At 38.9% G+C, this 23,292-nt stretch overlaps 1 protein-coding gene across 1 annotated transcript in view; it reads left to right on the top strand.

Moving 5' to 3' along the window:
* Nucleotides 1–8,200: 8,200 nt before the first annotated feature.
* Nucleotides 8,201–23,292, top strand: part of LOC142345817 (uncharacterized) — a 56,318-nt gene continuing 41,226 nt past the window's right edge. Inside the window, exon 1 of the mRNA XM_075398201.1 lies at nucleotides 8,201–8,361. Coding sequence (XP_075254316.1) covers nucleotides 8,321–8,361 — 41 coding nt within the window. The 5' untranslated portion in view covers nucleotides 8,201–8,320. The remainder of the gene's footprint in view (nucleotides 8,362–23,292) is intronic.

The following is a 23,292-nucleotide window of genomic DNA, read 5'->3' as shown; positions in this document are numbered from 1 at the left end:
AACAATCATAAGAAGAATATCCCCACAAAAGTTTAGATTCCAATGACGATTATAACTTAAAGAGTTGAGTGTACCAAGTTTTGGAGTTGCCAATTATTTTGTAAATTTGAAATCACACTTTAATTTGGTTCAAATTGAAATTCCAATTCTGTTCAAACTATCTAGTTCACTTCAAATGTTCGCTCTCTAGTTTTCTTCTAAACTTAATTCACTCATTTCGACTTTGGCCTGATGCAAAAATTCAACTTCGCTAATTAATCAAAATAGATTTACAGCTCAATATGCTTTTGTTCATTAATTTGTTTGTTTAAGATATATCATTGAACTCCCCTCTCTGGCGCCTTCAAAACAATAACCCTTTAAGAAAGAAAGTTTATTTCAAACAGCTAATTAACTTGTCTAATTTGACCTAATTTATTTGACTTAACTAGCGCTATCTGGTTATGAAATTTCTATTGAGTTTATTCTTATGCTTTCTACATTCCTCCCTCCTAGATTATTATTCTCCCGAAAAATTGCAGAGCCTTATCCTGTAATCCGATTAACTTACTCCTACGTACTTTAACCATACTCGATCTAGTGAAGTGAACCATTTATGTTTAACTCCAGGTCAATATAAAATAACTGCACCAAAAATTGAATAGCGGTTGATTAAATCAAATTTGAAAACACTCCTGCAGTTTCACATTTTAACATATTTTTACCTCTAATCATACACTCGTGCACCTGTACATGAAAACCTTCTTCCTCTGATGCTTGAATGGATGTCCACCTCTTCTTCCACTGTAGCTGCAATTTCTCCTGTGATCCTGCCATGACTGCGGTCCTGATGCTTCCAAACGGCTCCACCTCTCTTTCCGGCTCAACGATCGTTTTTCCAGCAACAGTTTTGCAATCTCCGGAAACCGCGATGCAATCCTCCTCTCCACTTTTTGCTCAACTTCCATCGAAAACCCGTTAGAGTCCTCCATCCTAGGCTGTTGATCATCACGAACCCTACTGTGCAACTCTTTAGCCCTTGACTTCTGATAGTATTTCCCTATTCTGTCAACTCCAGCACTGTCCACTTGATGCTCATCCTTTGGTTCGACCGAATCACTACCATTAAGCTGACTTTCATTCAATTGCGATTGCACCCATTCCTCCAGCTCCTTTCCCAAGTGTGCAAAATCACTCCGGTCACCTGCTGCCTTATCGTGTTGACCCTTCTGTGTTTCAGATACCAACTGCCGATCAATATCTCCTGAACCTTTCCAATTCTCCAAAGTGTCCACAGTGCCCTCCGTTGTACACATCTGTGTCTCATCAGCAACGTTTGTTGCATTGCAGAACTTCTGGTCCAAATCTCCTGTCTTTAACTTTATCAAGGCCCAGGCTCCTAACATATCGTTTCTGCTAGCTTTAACAACACCGCCAAAACAGCTTGCTACTGCAGTTACATTGTCGCATGCAACTGAGTTCAAACTCGCGGCAATACTTGTCTCGCTTCTCGAATCGTTGTCATCAAATTCCTCTACATCCGAAAAATCTGTATCCGAAGCATCTTCAAACAAATAGTCATCATCCAACTGTTCATCGCTTATCTCCTCATACTCTGGTGACAGTACGTAACTGTTTTCCATAGCATGATGCTCAACTGGTCCACAAGATTCAACTCTCCGCTCGATGACTTTTCCTTCTGTCGGAAATTTTCTGAAACCACTGTTTTCAAACTCGCTTACCGCTGCTCTAGAAATTTCTTGATTTGTTTGACCATAAACTTCCTCCGTAATCTCGACCTCAGTTCTATTTTGCACTTCATCGCCGCAATCTGGAATTCTTATTTCACTACCACTTTCAGCAACTCTCGTATCTTCAACTTCTCCGAACAGATCTTCACTAAAGGCTTCTTTTCTTGAGACACGACAGCTGGACCCAATGCCAAACCCTTCAGAACTTTTGCCGGGCGGCCGAATTTCATCCGTTAAAGAAGTATCAACGCTTCTACTTGTATCAATCACCTGCCTTTGAGCATACTGCTGTCCCGTTCTCTGATCCATAGTGTCACTGGTTCCAATTAAATCTGCCCTACCTCCCGCTTTCCCTCTAACGAACATATTATAACTTCGCTCATAAAAAAGTGGATTGTCAGACAATCGTATGTCAAACTGATACAACGTCTCTGTCAGTGTCCATGCTTGCTTCCCTGGAGTCGACCGCCAATAACCTCTGGGTAAATCACTTACTGCATTCAAGGCCCACCCACACAATTTTGTAGGCAACCATTTCATCATCTCTTCTTCCGTCCATCCCAGTTTCATGCCAGTGCTCAAATAATGTTCACGCCAATCTTCCCAAATTTCGTAGCCTGGTGAAGGAAAACGCTTCACCAATTGATAACCAAACATAATCAAACTATTGGTAAGTCAAATCGCAAATTCAAATCAACTGTCGGTGTGCTCTCAGCAGTTTCTCCAACGAATATTGCACGCTCTTCAACTAATCAGAAAATAATCCACAGCAAAAAGTAACAAAGAAACGAAGCCCACCCAGGAGCGCCACTGTCGTCTTCTGAATTTCTAACTAGGCTAACAATGAGGGGGATTTGTCGCCCAGAAGATCGATCAAATAAAATGAACCAAAGGTTTTGAATTGGTGAAGCAAGCGTTACTTTGTTACTCTGCGTTTTCCCCTCTTCCACTCTTGTAAGCTGTTGCAAATTAGATTGCCTTGAAATAAGTTAATTCACAATGGGGCTCGTAATATCAATTCTAGTTATATGGATAACGTGTGTAAAGAATTACTTGCACATCGATGGAAAAGATAAATTCAAGACAATTTATAATAGTAATTACAATAATAATACCAATATCCGTGGTTCACTTCCCAAATGAAATAAATCAAAACAACTCACAGTATCCCAACTGGTGTAGCAACTACAAACTTCCAGAGTTCAATCTCACTCTTAATCTCTTCCCTGCTTTTCACACTATCTTTTACAGTTTAGTCCCACTAAACCAACTACTATCTCTCGCTTGTGCGAATCCAAACTTCTGAAGTTCTCCCAAAAACTCCAAAATCTGCCTCTCTCTCTCTCTCTCTCTCTCTCTCTCTCTGCCTAAATTTCTCTGTGTCACTTCAATTTATACTCAACCAATACGCTCTTATCTTAAGCAAACAAACTTTAATCTCTTAAGTAAACAATGCAACTTACACTTAAATTTGTCACATTCTGTGGGAGGGCTTTGTTTGCTATGCAACCAACCAATATAAATTTATACTCTGTCATTCAACTGCTAGCAACCATTGTTCAATTTTCTTCTTATCTTAAGTACACGACTTTTGGACTCTTATGCAAACAAACCCACTCCGCTTTATCTCATCTTAATTAAATACACTCTTGGAACTTAAGTAAACACCGTAAGTCATTCTGACAGATTGATAAATCCGCAGGAGGAGTTCCCTTTACTAAACAAACAGATTACCGTCAAAGTCCGCGGTCCTTATCGCCCTTATTTGCGCACACAAATTTGGCACCAAGTCAATTTTGTCGCTTTTGTTATTCAAAGACTATTGGTCTCCATGGGTAAACATATCGCTAATTCATGCTCGCTAAAGCTAAAATAATGGCTTGGTATGCTTTTCCCAGCATTCCGTGCAATTCGCCATACAAAATTAGTTAAAAACCGAACTTTCGCAAAAACCCAAAATTTGACCTCTAGAGGTCAATTAGAGGTCAATAGTCGAAGATGAAGGGTCAATTTGGTAAAAATAACTATTGGCGCGGAAAGTCCTACCACAGTTACACCTACCCACCAATTTTCATCACCTAACTCTTAATGGAACACGAGCAATGATCGCGCACACTTTCCATCGACCTCCCGGATGACCCCAAATTTCCAAACTTAATAACTTGCGAAGTAGTGGTCAAAACGTCTTCGGATAAAATTTTATAGTAACTATAGGGTGCCACCAACTTGCCTGCCAAGTTTCATGACCAACGGATCAGCCGTTGCGAGTCGTTTGCAATTTAAAAATTTTTAACGAGTCGTGGGTGCCGAAACCCGAAAAAGCCGAGTTCGTCAAAATTGACCGGGGTGGTTATTTTTTGTCACTAAGTGTCTCAGGTTATCATAATAAAACCATTTCAAAGTCATTCGGCCGCTCAAAAAGGCCAATTTCCAGTTTTCGGCACTCGGGTCGTCCCGAAGCACCGACTTCCGGTCGGAATTTGGGAATGAAAATATCATCAATCGAAAGCCCTTGAAAAGTTACACTAACCCTCCAAAAATCATAGGGCTACTACCAATACTCCACGAGCAATTCAATTTTTACGTTCCGCAGCACCGGCGTGCGCTAGTTCCGTTCAGGTTGGTGTGGGGTCAGATCTGACATTGAAATTGGATTCGTCGTACCCAAATTAGTCTATCCCCCTATTTTCAGGTCAATCCGACGTCAACTTTTCGAAAAAAAACTAATTCAATTTAGGTGCTAACTACATTCCTGTGATAATTACCAATATACCTAAAAATCGCCTTTTTATATCCTAAACCCTTCCCAAGATCATGCAAAAACATTAATTCATACGTGCAGGACATTACAATTGATTAATCGCCTTATTATTGACTCAAACATTCATTTTTCACAGTAAAATACCTAAAAACCTTCAAATCACACTACTTCCGGTGTTAATAGCTGGGGGGTGGGTGGTCGGATTCGCCTGAAAATTATTCTCGCAATAGAGAACCATTAGGTGTACCTCCCCATCATTAACCAGTTATCAACCAATAACTCCTTCCCATCGCGGGGGAGGTCGGACAACTTTTTATCGGTAGGGTATTTGGAAAACTGATAAATTGCCTTTTTAATTACTTAAAGTCACCAAAACTCTAATGAATTTCTTCCACAACTTTCTAAACCATTCCCATGATTATCCAATACATTACTGCACCAGTACATGCTAGTACGCCTGGTTTCTACCGTTATTTCATCCATAAACAATCGATATTTATACCGCAAATTATCAAAAACCACCGAATAACACCATTTCTTGTGCCAAAAAATCAGATCAAAAATGTATATACGGCTGCGTATCCCTATTATATATCAACAATCATAAGAAGAATATCCCCACAAAAGTTTAGATTCCAATGACGATTATAACTTAAAGAGTTGAGTGTACCAAGTTTTGGAGTTGCCAATTATTTTGTAAATTTGAAATCACACTTTAATTTGGTTCAAATTGAAATTCCAATTCTGTTCAAACTATCTAGTTCACTTCAAATGTTCGCTCTCTAGTTTTCTTCTAAACTTAAATCACTCATTTCGACTTTGGCCTGATGCAAAAATTCAACTTCGCTAATTAATCAAAATAGATTTACAGCTCAATATGCTTTTGTTCATTAATTTGTTTGTTTAAGATATATCATTGAACTCCCCTCTCTGGCGCCTTCAAAACAATAACCCTTTAAGAAAGAAAGTTTATTTCAAACACCTAATTAACTTGTCTAATTTGACCTAATTTATTTGACTTAACTAGCGCTATCTGGTTATGAAATTTCTATTGAGTTTATTCTTATGCTTTCTACAAGCATGTTACTATGTAAAAAATAGCACGTGCATCTGGGGGCGTAAAAGATATAAGCCCACTAAGTTGGGGTTGGGGGGAGGCAAAACAATGGATCCGAGAAAATTTAAAAAGCTCTATATTCTTTTTTGAGGAAATATTTTCTCTTTGCTTGTAGAAACCAGGATAAAAGACTTATTACAATCACCGCTATATACAATTACACTTTATGCGTGAACATGATCCATGGGTTAAACTTTGGTAGCATTGATGCTGGGAACAACTTTCTCTTCATGTCTGACGTCATAGATGGTGCTCATTACGTCATGGCGCCTAAAGATGGCTCGGAAGTGCACGTGTTTGGAACAAACCCAAAAGAAGTGAAAAAAGTGCTGACTTTTGATTGGTTCAAAACGAACTATATATGCAAAGAACATCCAGAACATTGTCAATGAAATTAAGCATGAAGTAAAGTTGATTTATTTTCTCAAAAGACCGTCGTAGAAATACCAAGAGTGTATTAGTCCTGTGGTGATTTTTATGTCTATTATGATTTCTTGTCTGAGAATTTCTTGTCGCCCACAAAAACAGGTTTTTGCCCCGGGATAAACAGGTAAATTCCGGAGAGGCATTAAGTCGCTTAGCACCTCTCTTAGAGCTCCTCTAGTTTCTAAGTGCACAATTTGTCAAAGCTGCTGATAAGACAAAATCATATGGCATATGACAGTTTGTCGGTTTAGAGCCCATCCAATATCGCTCTATCTCTCCAACTCTTGTATACTCAGTTCTTTGATAAACTGTGTTGGGCTCCTATGGGCGGCAACTTCAGGTTCAGATTCAGAAGGTTTTTTTTCGGGTGCTGTTTTCCTAAAGGTTAAATTACCTAGGTTTCCATTGATAATTAATACTTGATTTATGGAAAAAATACAGCTCAGCAAAATGCACATTGAATTATTATAAGGAAAGAAAAAGAATATTTGCTGTCCTTTTTTGTCAGGGTAGTCAACAAAGCTTTATCCCAGATAGTGATGTCTTAAAAAACGAGGGCTAAAAGAGGGTTTTCGCCTGTTTTATTTTCTCTGTATGTTAATTGTGCGTGTTTCTGTTGTTTGGAGCGACCGACTAACTTGCTGGCAATTGTTCATTTCGTGGATTGCGTACACAAGTATAGCAACTTTTTGTTTAGCGCACCGGGACCTTCAGACCCAGCTCTTTTGTGTCGTAGCCGCCTTCACATCATCCAAAATTCCATTAATTGCTGAATTTCTCTGCATTTAATTTGATTTTACATATCTTGTCCAAGAACATTTTTATCGATCCATTTTGAAACTTATCGAGAGCAAAATCTCTTCAATTTAGCTCTGATGACGACATATTACCGTTATCAAAGCAAACATAGATAAGTAACAAAAATTGAATTTCTGGGGGGTGCAAACAGATTGGCTATAAGGCGTTGGGGGCTATAACATAGAGCCCTTTTAATGTAATGATTACGTTAGCTTTAGGTAAGGCAAAATTAGCTAACGTTGCAGGTGCGTTAAGGTACTCTGTCATGTAAATTTGCCTCAACTTGAAGTGTGCAGACCGAGGGTGAAAGCAGGTTGCTATGTCCAGGCCGTCGTGCAATCGTAGACTTTGTGCCTATTTCTATCGAGCAAATACCGTCCTGCATGCCTATTTCTATAGACTTTCATGCGTTCATCCATGTCTCCATCCAGATCGTGTAATTTTGAAATTTTGGGACCCCCCACCATGGTGCATTCGTTTTTGGTCGGACCTCAGCCTAGGTAACTTCCCTCCTAATAATGAAGTGATTTTAAATTTGCATTTTTTTTGGTTTCTTGAGTTTGTGTGTACCTCATTAAATATCTCATTCTTTTTTATCGTGTTGTAAAACCAGTTGGACAAATACAGGGTTCGCTATCAGTCGATTTATTAACTCCTGAACTGGTGTGAAAACTAATGTTTAACACAGTATTTAAAAATTCATGTGTCAGCATGAAATATATCGGTTCTCCACGCTCAACATTTTCTTTGAGAGTATACGTTCTTATTTATATCCACATTTCCTAGGAATTGTAAATCTTTTTCTCAGAAATAGCTCTCAGCATGCACAAATTGAAATTTCTTTGTTTTTGTCTCCGTATTGTTATATGAACTAAATTCGAGGGGCAATTGGCCGACCACTAAATAGCAAAAGAAGTAAGCACCGTTTTGAGCAATTTCGATTAATTTATTATTTATTATTGTTATTGATAGAAAAAAGCTGCGATTACGGAGATAGGAAAACAAAAAAAATCACATGTTATCTTTTACATTATGATTCGATTCGCTAAGCTTCGGCTAACTGAATGCCATTTGTTCGTTGCTGCAATCGTGTATTTCACGACGTTCCGTAATGAGCGAATCGATCTTTTAGACGAGACGTCATTTAGCCGAAATTATCCACGCCTGGATAGTCCGACTTTTCTACGGGTTTCGCTTAGTTTTCTTCAAAGAAAACGCAGTCAATGATCAATGTTTTTGCGCTGAACGCTCATTAGAATACAATTATTCTATACAAAAAAAATTCGACGAGCAGCTTTGTCGGCTAAACAAGACAGCAGTTCAAATAGCTACTGATTCTAGCTTGACAGATGGTTTGTGTTGATAAGCCTATTTTCTCACTGAGATTCACTTCTTCAGTTAAATTCTTGTTTAACAAAACCAAAATTAAAGAGCAGCTACGTGATACCGTTTTAGTTATTTATTACGGGAGTTAGATAGTATTAAATAATGGAAACACGTTCTTTCTTCAACTGGGCGCTGTTTATTGGGTAACTATTCCATCATCTCAACTCTTCATAATTCCACAAGTTTTTTTGGTTTTCAGTGCGACATTGTGATTACCAAATGTGATAAAGATAACACAATTAAATGTTAAAAATCACCGGTGACCACCTCACCCACCCACTCTTAGAATCGTCTCCCAAAACGCGTTTCCCAAAAATTTCTATATTACATCATACAATAGCTAGTATTCACAATAACTAGCATTCAATAATTAGCATCCACGAATTATGTGTTATATGTGTGCCAACTTATTAGTTCGAATTCGTCTAGGGGATGGGGGTTATATATGTACGCCGTCTAGAACTATGAGTTGGTGAGGGGGGGGGGGGGGGGGGGGCGGGGTATATGTATGCAAACTTCGTCTAGAACCACGAGTTGGGGAGGCAAAACATTCTACTCTGGTAGCCTATGTCGAATTATGGTTAATTAAACGCGTAAAATTAGTGTTTTAAATTTTTTGACCGATCAGATTATACTTTTTGAGAAAAAACAGTTAGAGGGAAACATTGTATGAAAATTACACTCTTATTGCTATACCACAACGCAAGTTATTGTTTAATAGCCAAACAACGAACATAAAATATATAGATAAATAACAAACAGACAGAAATAATACAAAAAAGCGATCTTTTCAGCTAGCGCCCTCCCAGTAAACGTTAAGTATGCATTTGAGGTTAGGCATTTAGAAAATACTAATAAAGCGGAGGTTTGAAAATAATATGTATACCAAAAACTGGGTCTGCTACTATAATTTTCTTGAAAATTGTTACATATGTGGTCGTCGATGTATTAAACCAGAAAAGTTATTATAAAAATAAATAACTTTTTCACAAGGGAGCCAAACATTAATTTTGGGAGGTGCCTAAGTTTTGGCTATATAAGACTGGGGGGCGGGGGGCGCTCGCGAAAAAAATTAAAAAAAAACAACTCAAAATAGATATAAAAAACACTGAATTCCGAATCATATCAAGGAGTATACAACTGATGTTATTCCGGCAGTGAAAATATTTACAAATGACTTATTACTTTACCATTAGAAAAGTTAAGTGAATTCAATTTTCGTCGCGTAATAAACGAAGGAAGCGCGTTAAGTTTATACTTTTTCATACGTCAAACCAACAATAGTAAGTCTAATTCATATTTCCAAATATAAAATCACGCCACGTTGAACAAGTAACCTTCCGCAAAAAAGGGTTCAAGTTAAAAAAGGTTAAAAAGCAGGAATTCTAAGCAGCTTGAGAATTTTTTTTGTCTTGTTTGATTTTTTTTTGCGGGGTATTTCATCCAAATCTAGTATTGCCAATCTCACAAATGAGTTCCTGATTTTTATAGAAACAAATCTTAGGTACCAGAACATTTTTTTGCCCTGTTAGACTCATGAGGACTCCAAGTGGCTAATGGACGTCCAGTTGGTGGTGTTAAAGCAGGTCGTAACTGTTTTTATTTTCCAAAAATGTAATATTTTTGATCGCAAAAAGAGTTTAAGGGGGAGTATATTCCCCGACTGCTTTTAGTATCTTGATCAGATTCAAATTTTTGTCTGAAATATGTTGCCCTTAATGCCCAGTTTAGCTGTTGTTACCAGGATAAAGTTAGATTCTCCTCAATTGCGTTTAATATCTTGAAGAGATTCAAATTTCTGCCTAAAATATGTTGCCCTCAATGCCCAGTTTAGCTGTTTGTCCAAGGATACTATTATATTTTGCTCAATTTGTGTGAATGGCAGCTGCTGAGTATTGCAAATGACATAATAGCAGCTCATTTAAAACAATTCTCAGAAGTTTTTGTGGAGTTGATTTTCTAATATGGTAAATTGTTTTAATTCCTTTTCATCTAATATGCAGTCTTGTAGGATAACAGATCGGCGACGCCTAGATAGATTTTAAGTTTTCAAAGGATGGTTTGCCATGAAATTGAGATTCTCCTGTAGTTTTTCGTTCTAGACGTGTAACTAAAAGCAAGAAATTTGCAATATTTTGGATGACTTTTTATCACAAAGGTGTCCTTTACGAAAATTCTTGCATCAGATTAGTAAATCTTAATAATCATATGAAAGTATTTTCCAGGTCTTTTGCTAGTAGAAATCGCTGTGTGAAAGTCAGCCATTAGAGTTTCTGAAAGAGAATCTAAGATGCGTGCAACTAGTGGTAAGCAGTAAACTGCCTGGTCCTATGTCGCACACGCTTCTTGTACGAGAAAATATGTTGATTCGCGGCGCTAATCAAGTGTTTTAGTTGATTATGCTCAATCGCGGACCGAATCAAGCCTAACTAATTTATGAGTACTGTATGAGTTAACACTGTGCTCATTTGCGGCTCAAATGAGGCTTATAATTAATTCTGAGCGTATTATCATTCCCGGTGCGGTTAGGCTATTTTACTTGTTTATTGTTTTCGCTTGGCCAATGAAAAACATTACCTGGAATTGAATTCAAGTGCTTGCTTCGGAATTTCCGGATTGAATGATTTACTTAGCAACAGAAATATGATCAGACACTAGACATGAATAAAATTTGAACAACTATAATGTTTACATGAAAGTATGAACCGACTTAACTTTGGAGAAGTTGCAAGGTGTGGACAATAAATGAACGAAAATGCCGCAACAAATTATAATTAGAGGACAAAATGAACTATATCTGTAAAAGGAAATTAGTAACGGAATGGTGGGTTAGAATTGTATCACCGGTACCTGTCTACGACATATCCCACCTTACAAACGAAAAATAAGCTTTGCTACTTTTCGTTTCATAGGGATGATCTTGACGGAAAGTTAGATAGAAATATGTAATGGTTAGCTACTAATATATTGTAAGCTTGTAAATTTTATGAGTGTAGGAGTTTAGAAAGAGACTATCTGAGTCAGAATTCATTACGGCCTCCAAGTGAGTTAGAGTTTGTGCACTAATGTTTGAGACATATGTTTGTACCGCTGGGGCTCTTTGCGGTTTGATTTTGCCTAATTCGAGGTGCGTGTCTTCGGGGGGATTTCGCTCCGCGAGCGTTTGTATCCCTTCAATAAGTGTAGCGCTTAAATGCCGACGTGCTACACTGGTCGATTGGTGTTGATTATTGGGGTTTTACTGGCGCTTCGTTTCTTCTTTGGCACAGCTATTAGTGCTGGGCAGGAAACAGTAGACTCGTTTATTTTGGGCTCTTTTCGCTCTCGTTTGCTTTGTCGCTGTTGTAGTATTTCTAGAGGTCCTGGGGCTCTTGGTTGGTGATGGTGGAGAGGGTAGTGGCTTTACGAGCATCCGTACGCGTAGGGCGCGTGAAACTAGCGTCATCAGGTTTGCTGCGGCGGCTTATTCTTTTCTCTTCCTACCAGGAGTTGTTTTTGGTCTGCGATCCGCCTAAACTTTCAGTGGTTTATCTTTTTTGGCCTTTGAACTGACTTTGGCTATATCTAATTTTCTGACCGTTACCGCCATCTTTACTGTTTCTTTGATCACAAGGGTCTAATTGTCTTTTTTGACCACTGTGGACCCTGGTTTCAGCACTTAAATTCCCTGTAAATCTTTCTTTGATCGCTTGTCGGCAGGGATCTTCTTTGCTAACATGAGTTGTACGGAGTCGTCGGTCTGCGGGGTCGGTCGGCCTTGTCCTTCTATACACATGAGGCCTGATTTTCCCTTCGGATCGTTTATCTGTCTGTTCAGAACACCAATGATTATCGCCCCCTGAATCGTCAACAACAAACCAGAATGAATTTCACTAAACAAAATCAAACAAACCAGTGTCTAAGTGGTGGACAAGCGTTACAACGAAATCATAAATAAAACTGTTTTGCTTTAGGAAAAAGTGCAACAATTGCGGAATAATGAACCACTTCGCAAAAACATGCCAAAAACCTAAAGGAAGAAATAGTAACAGAAACGTACAAAACATTAAAAATGACAACGGCATTGTAGACGAAACAGTGTACAATGTGGAAGACTACAATACAAAATAGAATTCAAACTAGAGTTCATCAGATGAGAAATGCGTAGGCACTGACAAAATCACCCCTCAAAACATGAAAGTCAAAATCGGAAACAACCAGTTAACACTATTACTAGACTCAGGAAGTGTATGTTCAATAGTAACAAACGATATTGCATTATCGATCATAGATAATTGTAAGGAGGAGGAATGGGTAACAGAAAAGAGAAATATTAAAAAGTTCTCAAATGAACCAGTGAAAACACTCGGAACACTAGTAGCACCAGTCGGGTATAAAAATTGGAGCGCTACAAATGCACATTTCGTGATAGTAGAGAACGGACTTTGACCATTAATTGGACTAGATCTGTTCGAGACATTGGGAATATGCATCAAACAACCAGCTACAAACAAAATAGTTAATGGCACCAGCAAACCAAATCGTATAAAGCAACAAATAGCTGTAGAATTGCCCGGTCTAGTCAGCAGAATTGTTCATTCAAAAATCCACACAGTACAATCGCAATTCCGCAAAAATTATCAAGCTTATCACCAAAAACGCCGAGAAGTCCATCTATACATACAAGACTAGGTCAAAAAGAAGTAAGAAACTCTATTAGAACAAGGAAACATTAAAAAACTCAATGCATGTTCTGACAAAATTTTTATTTCGCCAATTGTCTTTAGTTAAAAAGGACAGCTCCATTAAACTAGCACTCGATTAGAAAATCTTAGACAAATCAATGCACAAAAATAAAATTTGAACGACTAAACTGTGTACTTCAAAGTATGAACAGACCTAGCTTTGGAGAAGTTGCAAAGTATGAACAAAATATGAATGAAAACACCACAGACGTAAACAAATTATAGTTAGAGGGCAAAATGATCTTTAACTATAAAAGGAAAGTGGCAACGGAATGATTGGTTAGAATGGTATCACTGGTACCTGTGTACCACAACCTAACGCAGGTCAAGTTCAAAACTGGGCAAATCTATTTGCAAGTCGAAAATCAATACTGAATCACTGCTACGATCATATCACTTTTCACACTTGTACACTTGTCGGTGTTATGCATGTCTTGGCCAAGACTTGCAGTTCTAATTCACAGTCTTGGCCCTGAGGTGCAAGTGTTAATCCAAGCCATGGCACTCAAAAAAGATCAAAAAAGATAAAATGACAAGAATAGCTGGAAAAAACGTCAAAAACAGACGGGAAGACGTCAAATGTAGCCGAAAAAACGGCTAAAATAGCCGTGAAAACATCAAAGATAGCTAAAAAATTCGTCAAAAATAGCCGAGAAGACGTCAAAATAGCCGGGACGATGTCAAAAATAGACAACAAAACGTCAAAAATACCTGGGAATACGTCAAAATTTGCCGAAAAATGCGTCGAAAAAGTCGAAAACAGCCGGGAAAATGTAGAAAATAGCCGAACAAAAAATGGCAAAGAGGGCCGGGAAGACGTCAAAAATAGCAGAAAAAACGCGGAAAAAAAATAGCCGGGAAGACAAAAAATAGCCTCACCGGCTTCTGTTTTTTTCCTAACGATTTTGCCCTCTGGAGGGAATGTTTGAAAAATCAAGAGATGTCGGTTTTCGGCTGAAAACGGCCAAGAAGTGCCCTCAAATCGATCCCGGGGTTCTATTCCATGATTTGACCTTCACCCAAGTTCGCTAGGTTTGACATTTGGTAAATCAGAAATTTCGGTGAGGATCAATATGATCGACTAAATGTTTGAACGCATCTTCAATGAAAACATTTCATAGAATGTTTCAAGAAAATATCTCGAAAGACTGATACTTGTGTGCACTCGACAACTCCAAATATTTGTCCAGAATTTTAGACATTTGTCGACCAGACCATGATCGTGGTTAATTATCATTCATTTCTTTGAATCAAGAATCATGTTCCGCGTCAGTCAGTTGTTTGTTCGTATCGTGTGCGTAATCATTTCTCATATCTTTGATCTTCTTAAAGTCTGGTTTGAAACGGTTATCCCTACCTGTGCCAATCAGAACGACATCATCACGCGCAAATTTGATTAAAGTTGTGTCAGATTTGTCCAAACGTGGGATTCAGTCTACATATTTTGAAAGTACATCGATATATAATCATCACTTGCCTCTTTACTAATTTTGAGATCGTTTAAATAATCATTCCAGTTACTCCCTCGCATATCGTGTAACGCATGTTCTGTTAAATAACGTGATAGCTGGTCAGGTCCGCCTTTTTAGATACAATAAACGCATGAATAACTAACGCGTCACTACTATAGAAAAGTATTCAGTTGCGGTGCTACAACTCATGTCAGCTGAATTTTGTAGCATTTTTGCTTTGTTATGACCACATTATAGTTACGAGTGCAAATCTCTAAAGCTGTATATTCCTTGACTTCGGCTATTCTGGAGCAGTAATTTGGCTGAAACTGGCCGAAATCTGGTTGAAAAACAATTTGCATGGCCTCTGTTGACCTAATGGTGTGCTAGTTGATAGTTTTGAATGGCTTTGGGGTGTATTCAAAGCACGGTGGGGACGTGGCTAGAATTTAAACCCGAAATCGTTGCACATTACAAATTTGTTCGAAATTTTCACTCGAAATTTTTGAAGTTTGTTTTACTTATGAATCAGCTTACAAATATTACCAAAATCTTGGCCAAGACTTGTAACAGTTGTATTAAGACTTGCTCAGTAATGAAAAACATCTGCTTTTAGACTAGCATCGTACTGATTTAGACTTGGAGTTCGGTAGGAGTGCTCATTTTGAGTTAAGTTGGATTTCTGTCTTATTTGAGTTTAGCATTCCGAATAATAGGTTTTTGTTTCGAAAGCGCCTCTTAGGAGAATTTAGTAAGATGTCGTTAACAAACAAATAACTGAACCAAAGCATATTGGGCTGCTGATTCATTTTATTTACTTGCGAAGTTGTATCAGTATCAGTGTTCTAAACCAAAGTTCAAACTTGAAATGAGACAGTTGTTTTTGAAATCTTTACTCGAAATGCCTTTCACCTTAAGATCCGAGATATGACATTTTTGATTAGTTAACCGAACTGGAGGACCTTAAAAGACATTGCTTGGGTATTATTTAGTTTTAGATCATGAAAATGTGTAGTTGGGTTCACCTCTGTAAGAAATTTGCGCGACAGTAGTTGTTTTTACAATTTTGGCCCCTCCACTTCGACCTGTGACCCCTTGACGAACCCCTGGACATCGATTTAAGTCCTTTAGGATAATTGGTATTTTCGGTATTTTGATTACAGGGAATTGCCTGAAAAGATATTGAAATTGGAAATGATAATATCTTAGTTTTCCGATTGCGTTTTCTTGAAAAAATTTAACAATTTTAGAATTTCTTGCTTGATTGGTCTTAACAATTTTTGAGACAGTAAAAATTCAATAACGTAACGGCAAAAATACCTGGGACTAGGTCAAAACTTGCCAAAAAATGCGTCAAAATAGCCGAAAGTCAAAAACAGCCGGGAAAACGTCAAAATTAATCGACCAAGAAAACGACAAAGGAAGACGTGAAAAATAACCAACAAAACGTGAAAAATAGCCGAGAAGACAGCGAAAATAGCCTCACTGGCTTCTTATTAACAAATTTGCAGCTCGAGGGAATGTTTGAAAATCAAGAAATGTCGATTTTCGGCTGAAATTTGGCGTAAATTGGATGAAAACGGCGAAGAAGCTCCCTCAAATCGACCCCGGGGTTCTATTCTATGGTTTGGCATTCACCCAAGTTAGCTAGGTTTGACATTTGGAAAATCAGAAAATTCGGCTAGGATCAATTTGGTCGACTAAATGTTTGAACTCTTCTTCATTTATGACATTTCATAGAAATTTTTGGAAAATATTTTGAAAGAGCGATACTTGTATGTACTCAAAAATTCCAATTATTTGTCCAGAGTTTTAGACAACTGTCGACAAAACATAATAGTTAAACTTATCATTTATTCCTTTGAATCAGGAATCATGTTCCTAGTCAATCAGTTGTTTGTTCGTATCGTGTGCAGAACCATTTCTCATATCTTTGATCTTCCTAAAGTCAATTTGAACAATGTTGTATCACATTAGTCCGAACATGGGATTCAGTCTCCATGTTTTAAAAAGTACGTCGATATATGATCATCCCCTGCCTCTTTACTCATTTTGAGATTGTTTAAATAATCGTTCCAGTCAATCCCTTGCATATCGTGTAACGCATGCTCCGTTAAATAACGTGATAGTTGGTCAGGTCCGCATTTTTAGAAACAATAAGCGCATGAATAACCAGCACGTGGCGACTATCGAAAAGTTTTCAGTTGCGGCGCTACAACTCATATCAGCTGAATCTTGTAGCATTTTTGCATTGTTATGACCATTTTATAGTTATAAGTGCAAATCTCTAAAGCTGTGGATTATTGACTTCGGCTATTTTGGAGCCGTAATTTGGCTGAAACTGGCCGAAATCTGGTTGAAAAACAATTTGCATGGCCTCTGTTGACCTAATGGCGTGCTAGTTGATAGTTTTGAATGGCTTTGGGGTGTATTCAAAGCACGGTGGTGAAGTGGCTAGAATTGAAACCCGAAATCGTTGCACATTACAAATTTGTTCGAAATTTTCACTCGAAATTTTCGAAGTTTGTTTTACTTATGAATCAGTTTACAAATATTATCAAAATCTTGGCCAAGACTTGTAACAGTTGTATTAAGACTTGCGCAGTACTGAAAAACATCTGCTTTTAGACTAGCATCGTACTGATTTAGACTTGGAGTTCGGTAGGAGTGCTTATTTTGAGTTAAGTTGGATTTCTGTCTTATTTGAGTTTAGCATTCCGAATAATAGGTTTTTGTTTCGAAAGCGCCTCTTAGGGGAATTTAGTAAGATGTCATTAACAAACAAATAACTGAACCAAAGCATATTGGGCTGTTGATTCATTTTATTTACTTGCGAAGTTGTATCAGTATCAGTGTTCTAAACCAAAGTTCAAACTTGAAATGAGACAGTTGTTTTTGAAATCTTTAACCGAAATGCCTTTCACCTTAAGATCCGAGATATGACATTTTTGATTTGTTAACCGAACTGGAGGACCTTAAAAGACATTGCTTGGGTATTATTTAGTTTTAGATCGTGAAAATGTGTAGTTGGATTCACCTCTGTAAGAAATTTGCGCGACAGTAGTTGTTTTTAAATTTTTAGCCCCTCCACTTCGACCTGTAACCCCTTGACGAACCCCTGGACATCGATTTTAGTCCTTTAGGATAATTGGTCTTTTCGGTATTTTGATTACAGGGAATTGCCTGAAAAGATATTGAAATTGGAAATGACAATATCTTAGTTTTCCGATTGCGTTTTCTTGAAAAAAATTTAACAATTTTAGAATTTCTTGCTTGATTGGTCTTAACAATTTTTGAGACAGTAAAAATTCAAAAACGTAACGGCAAAAATACCTTGGACTAGGTCAAAACTTTCCAAAAATGCGTCAAAATAGCCGAAAGTGAAAAACAGCCGGGAAAACGTCAAAAATAATCGACCAAGAAAACGGCAAAGGAAGACGTGAAAAATAACCAACAAAACGTCAAAAATAGCCGAGAAGACAGCAAAAATAGCCTCAACGGCTTCTTGTTAACAAATTGGCCCCTCGAGGGAATGTTTGAACAATCAAGAAATGTCAATTTTCGGCTGAAATTTGGCGTATATTGGATGGAAACGGCGAAGAAGCTCCCTCAAATCGACCCCGGGGTTCTATTCTATGGTTTGGCATTCACCCAAGTTAGCTAGGTTTGACATTTGGAAAATCAAAAAATTCGATGAGGATCAATTTGGTCGACTAAATGTTTGAACTCATCTTCATTTATGACATTTCATAGAAATTTTTGGAAAATATTTCGAAAGATCGATACTTGTATGCACTCAAAAACTCCAATTATTTGTCCAGAGTTTTAGACAATTGTCGAGAAAACATGATCGTTAAATTATCATTTGTTTCTTTGAATCAGGAATCATGTTCCAAGTCAATCAGTTGTTTGTTCGTATCGTGTGCGAAATCATTTCTCATATCTTTGATCTTCCTAAAGTCAATTTGAACAATGTTGTATCACATTAGTCAAAACATGGGATTCAGTCTCCATGTTTTGAAAAGTACGTCGATATATTATCATCCCCTGCCTCTTTACTCATTTTGAGATTGTTTAAATAATCGTTCCAGTCACTCCCATGCATATCGTGTACCGCATGCTCCGTTAAATAACGTGATAGTTGGTCAGGTCCGCATTTTTAGAAACAATAAGCGCATGAATAACCAGCACGTGGCGACTATCCAAAAGTTTTCAGTTGCGGCGCTACAACTCATGTCAGCTGAATCTTGTAGCATTTTTGCATTTTTATGACCATATTATAGTTATGAAGGCAAATCTCTAAAGCTGTATATTATTGACTTCGGCTATTTTGGAGCCGTAATTTGGCTGAAACTGGCCGAAATCTGGTTGAAAAACAATTTGCATGGCCTCTGCTGACCTAATGGTGTGCTAGTTGATAGTTTTGAATGGCTTTGGGGTGTATTCAAAGCACTGTGGGGAAGTGGCTAGAATTTAAACACGAAATCGTGGCACAATGCAAATTTGTTCGAAATTTTCACTCGAAATTTTAAGTTTGTTTTACTTATGAATCAGCTTACAAATATTACCAAAATCTTGGCCAAGACTTGTAACAGTTGTAATAAGACTTGCGTAGTACTGAAAAGCATCCGTTTTTAGACTAGCATCGTACTGATTTAGACTTGGAGTTCGGTAGGAGTGCTTATTTTGAGTTAAGTTGGATTTCTGTCTTATTTGAGTTGAGCATTCCGAATAATAGGTTTTTGTTTCAAAAGCGCTTCTTAGGGGAATTAAGTAAGATGTCGTTAAAAAGACAAATAACTGAACAGAGGCATATTGGCTGTCGATTCATTTCATTTACTTGCGAAGTTGTATCAGTATCAGTGTTCTGAACCAAAGTTCAAACTTGTAATCAGAGAGTTGTTTTTTTGAAATCTTTACCCGAAATGCTTTTCACATTAAGGTTACGAGATATGACCTTTTAATTTTTTCCCGAACTGGAGGACACTAGAAGAGATTGCTCGGGTATTATTGAGTTTTAGATCAAGAAAATGTGTAGTGTGGTTCACCTCGGTAAGAAATTTGCGCGACAGTAGTTGTTTTTAAACTTTTTGGCCCCTCCCCTTCGACCTGCGACCCCTTGAAGAGCATCGATTTTTGTCCTTTAGGATAATTGGTCTATCAGGGATTTTAATTTACAGGGAATTGCTTGAAAAGATATTGAAATTGGGAATGACAATATCTTAGTATTCGGATTCCGTTTTCTTGAAAAAAAATTAAGTTTTAGAATTTCTTGCTTGATTGGTCTGAACAATTTTTGAGACAGTTTTATTCAAACGGCGTACAGGAGTGGCAGAGGCGAGTTTGTTGATTGACAAGACTGCTTGCTTCACCAATTAAAACCTCCTGGTTTGATTATATTTCGTCGATCTTCTGGGCGACGGCTCCCCTCAGTGTTGGACCTGACAGAAATTCGGAAGATGATTGTGACGAAATGTGGAAGGCATCATTTTATCATCGATGCAAAGCTGAAAAGTACGCAAAGCAAGTCGAGAGAATCCTCAGTATCCATCAGGTCTGATAAGTTTCTCAGTTGTTGTGTCCAACTTTTTGAACGTGCCCAAAGAGTACAGACAAGTGGTTGATCTGCAATGGAGCTCGACACTGCATGGCAGCAGATAAACTACCTCAAGTTCTCAAATAGAAGTATTGTTCTATGTTGATAATAAAATTGAAGAATTGCCTGATCTGATTGTTTGAAAAACGGCTATCTAGAATGGCATTCATGCATGAAGGGTCTTCAGCTCTCAAGGGAGACCGAAAAAAAAGAAGACCGAAGAAGCGTGACTAGAGACAAACGGTTTTCGATGACATCGAACTTATCTGGAGTTCTAATGTGAGAATGTAATAAAACGTCAAACGATCACTCCGCCAGCTGATGGCACTCATAAAAAATTTGGAACTGAGTGTGAACGATCGGTACGCAGCAGTGAGGAAGCAACTCTTATGTTATGGATGTCTAGGCAAAGAAAGATTGCAAACTGAATGCTTGTGGTTTAAATGGATGTACCCAGAAGCAAAATCCTCCTCCTACCCTCCGGAAACCAAATAGACGAGGGCAATCACACAGTCAACGTAAACGCAGCAACAATCAACCACAGTAACAAAATTACAAGTTTTCAAATATTTCCTGTCTCAATACAGAGCGGTGGCAAAAGACTTAACACTTATGTTTTACTCGATAGTTGATGAACTGTTTCATTCACCGATCAAAGTATGCAAGAAAAGTTATGAGCCCAAGGCACGATGTGACGTTCAACATAGCTGGCCCACACGGAACGAAGGACCTGAAGGCCGAAAAGGTTTCTTTCAAAATATAGTGATTACTTTCAAAGGTGCATTTAATCGCAGCGTTTGCACACCCGTCAATCTCTTTGGGAAACAGAAATTTCGACTAAAATTTGCTGGAGCAAAGCTTCAATCACTCGAGTGTTCTACCCAAAAAAATCTCTGTCTCTCTCTCTCTCTCTCTCTCTCTCTCTCTCTCTCTCTGTTCCGCTACGCCCCACAGGGGGTCTGGAATCTTCGTTGGTTGCGACAGGTTAGGGATGCTTGGTTGCTTAGTGGGACTTGTTTATACGTGGTTTATGCGTGGTTGCTGCTTGGTCACGATTCCTTTTGGGTTTTGTGGAGACTGCTAGTTGACTCTCTATTGCTTACTTCAGCAGAGTTTCTGCAGTTCTAGGAACAGGTCCTCCGTGAGCCCTTGAAGGTGGCGGGGTGATGAATTAATTCCGTCACCGCATACTCCTACTTATGTGAGCTTCATAAATTCATGAGATTGCGCCATTCTTCTTGGCGCACTGCTTGAAAGCCTTATTGAGTGGCTTTTTTCGACCTTGTAACTTCGTCTTTCCGGAACTTTCTTGACGGCTAGTTTCATCCGCTCATCCTTGGGAGCCGTGATGAGCCTCTCCATCCTCTCTTGAATCCGTTTCAGAGGAGTGACAGACCCATCTCTTGCCACAAGGTCGTTTGTGCCGCCTAGGATTGCCATGCTCTTGACACCAATGCCTTTGACGTAGCTTGTATTCTCCAGTTCTGGCATTCTGGCAAGGGTAGCACCGGGGCAGCTGATAATGACTGCATTGCGTATGAACGTACCGTACACTACCGAGTCTCCCAGGACTACCATGCTGTATTTCAGCTGCACCTTCCTCACGATGGTTCTGAACGGGCTCCTTGCTCTGTCTATCATCATTCCTTCGTCAATCAGGGCTCGTGTTAATCTATCCCTTCTCGTTTCGCAGAGATTGAATCTCGCCTGTTTCTTTTACCGGCTAGTGTTTTGCCGACTCATCAAAATGTGAACGGACAGCAGTGTGTTGACCCTCTATTGGGTACATTCACGCCTCCCTTTCGCAAAAAAAAACAGATTAAAATGTTTCATATAGGTTCTTTCTATGTTGAGAAGGATTTTTGCTGGTGATTAGCGCACGGCAGTCCGGACATGCTGTCCTTTGATTGCCGAGTCTCTTAAGCGGTTTCCTCAGTGCTTTCAGAGGGAAGTTTTCTCTCATGACGTGCCATGTTTCTCGCAGTGATGGTTCTTTCACATTCACAAATGTTTCTGGACAGTCCTTTGAAGTACGTTGCATGGTTCGTCAGATTGCACTGACGCGCGAACATTCTCTGGCAACGATTTCAGCTCAGGGTTTGAGTTTTCTTCTCGTGCATTTGTTCGTGTTGCGACAGACCTGTCTTGTTTCTGCATTGAGTGTTGCACCCTTCCCACCTGCAAATGTAGGGACATGATGATCTCTCATCTTCTTCTCTGTGATGTCGGTCGGGGCTGTGCCTCTCTTCCGCTGGCTCATAAGCTTCTCCCAATCTTTGAAGGGTTCTCTGCGGGTTTTGACTCTCTTCTTCTACCGTTTTTGTCGAGCCATGGTGCCAGCATGGGTCCAGTGGATGTTTGCTTCGCCCAAAAGCCTTGTCCGGCAAGATATTGTTCCGCCTCTCAGCTTTCTTTTCCCGTGTTCATGGTGCTCCCCCTGCGCCAAGATTACCTTTTTAACAGTTCTTTCGTCCGGCATCCTGAGTACGTGCCCGATCTTTTGTAAGGACCGCGTTTCAATTTTGCACCGCAGGGAGGAGATTTTGAGCTGTTCGCGGATTCCAAAAGCGTTGATTCCTACCTTTTGCATTCTCAGCTCGCTCAGCCCTCGTCCTTCGTTCTAAATCAACGGTATGATTTATCGTCTACACTCTGCAGTTTCTTGATTTCTGACTTGTTCGACTTCCAAAACCATTTTTAGATTCGACTTCCAAAACCATTTCCTGATCTTGTTCCAAGATGGGTAGCGTATGCTGATTCTGGATAGCAGATCTTCATTTTTCCCAATCTTTGTCCGCAGTTTTTGCGTCTTCTCTGCTGATTCTTTACCGAACACGACCAATTCCTCTTTCCCATCCTGGCATTCCTCTTCGTACTTCGACACTGCCCTCTTTACTTCTCCTTTCCCTGATGACAGTTCGTCGTTCCCGCCAATTAGGGTTAAGTTGTCTGCGAAGAGGCTCTCTGTGATGGTAAACACCTCGCAACCTGCCTTCCTCAGTTCTCAAGAAGTGCTGAGTGATGGCAGCCTATTTCTGCAGCTCCTGGGCCATGATAGCCCGCACTCCAAGCCAGCACTTTCAGCTGCTGTACTTCGTCGATTGTGTGCAAGGGGCATCGTTTCCGCGTGATACGTGTTGAAAAGAACTGGAGAAGTGGCACATCCTTCTCTCAGTCCTCTTTGGGGGAACAATTCTTGGCTTAGTTCTTCTCTTCACTTTACTCTGTGCATTGTATCTTCATGAAGGTTCTTAAGTGTCCTTAGAGTCGTTGCTGGCATGCGAAGCCGGCTCAAGAACTTCC

Source organism: Convolutriloba macropyga, chromosome 1 (genome assembly GCF_964194025.1).
Source record: "Convolutriloba macropyga chromosome 1, txConMacr16.3, whole genome shotgun sequence".
NCBI lineage: Eukaryota > Metazoa > Xenacoelomorpha > Acoela > Convolutidae > Convolutriloba > Convolutriloba macropyga.
This window is presented reverse-complemented; position numbering and strand designations above follow the sequence as displayed.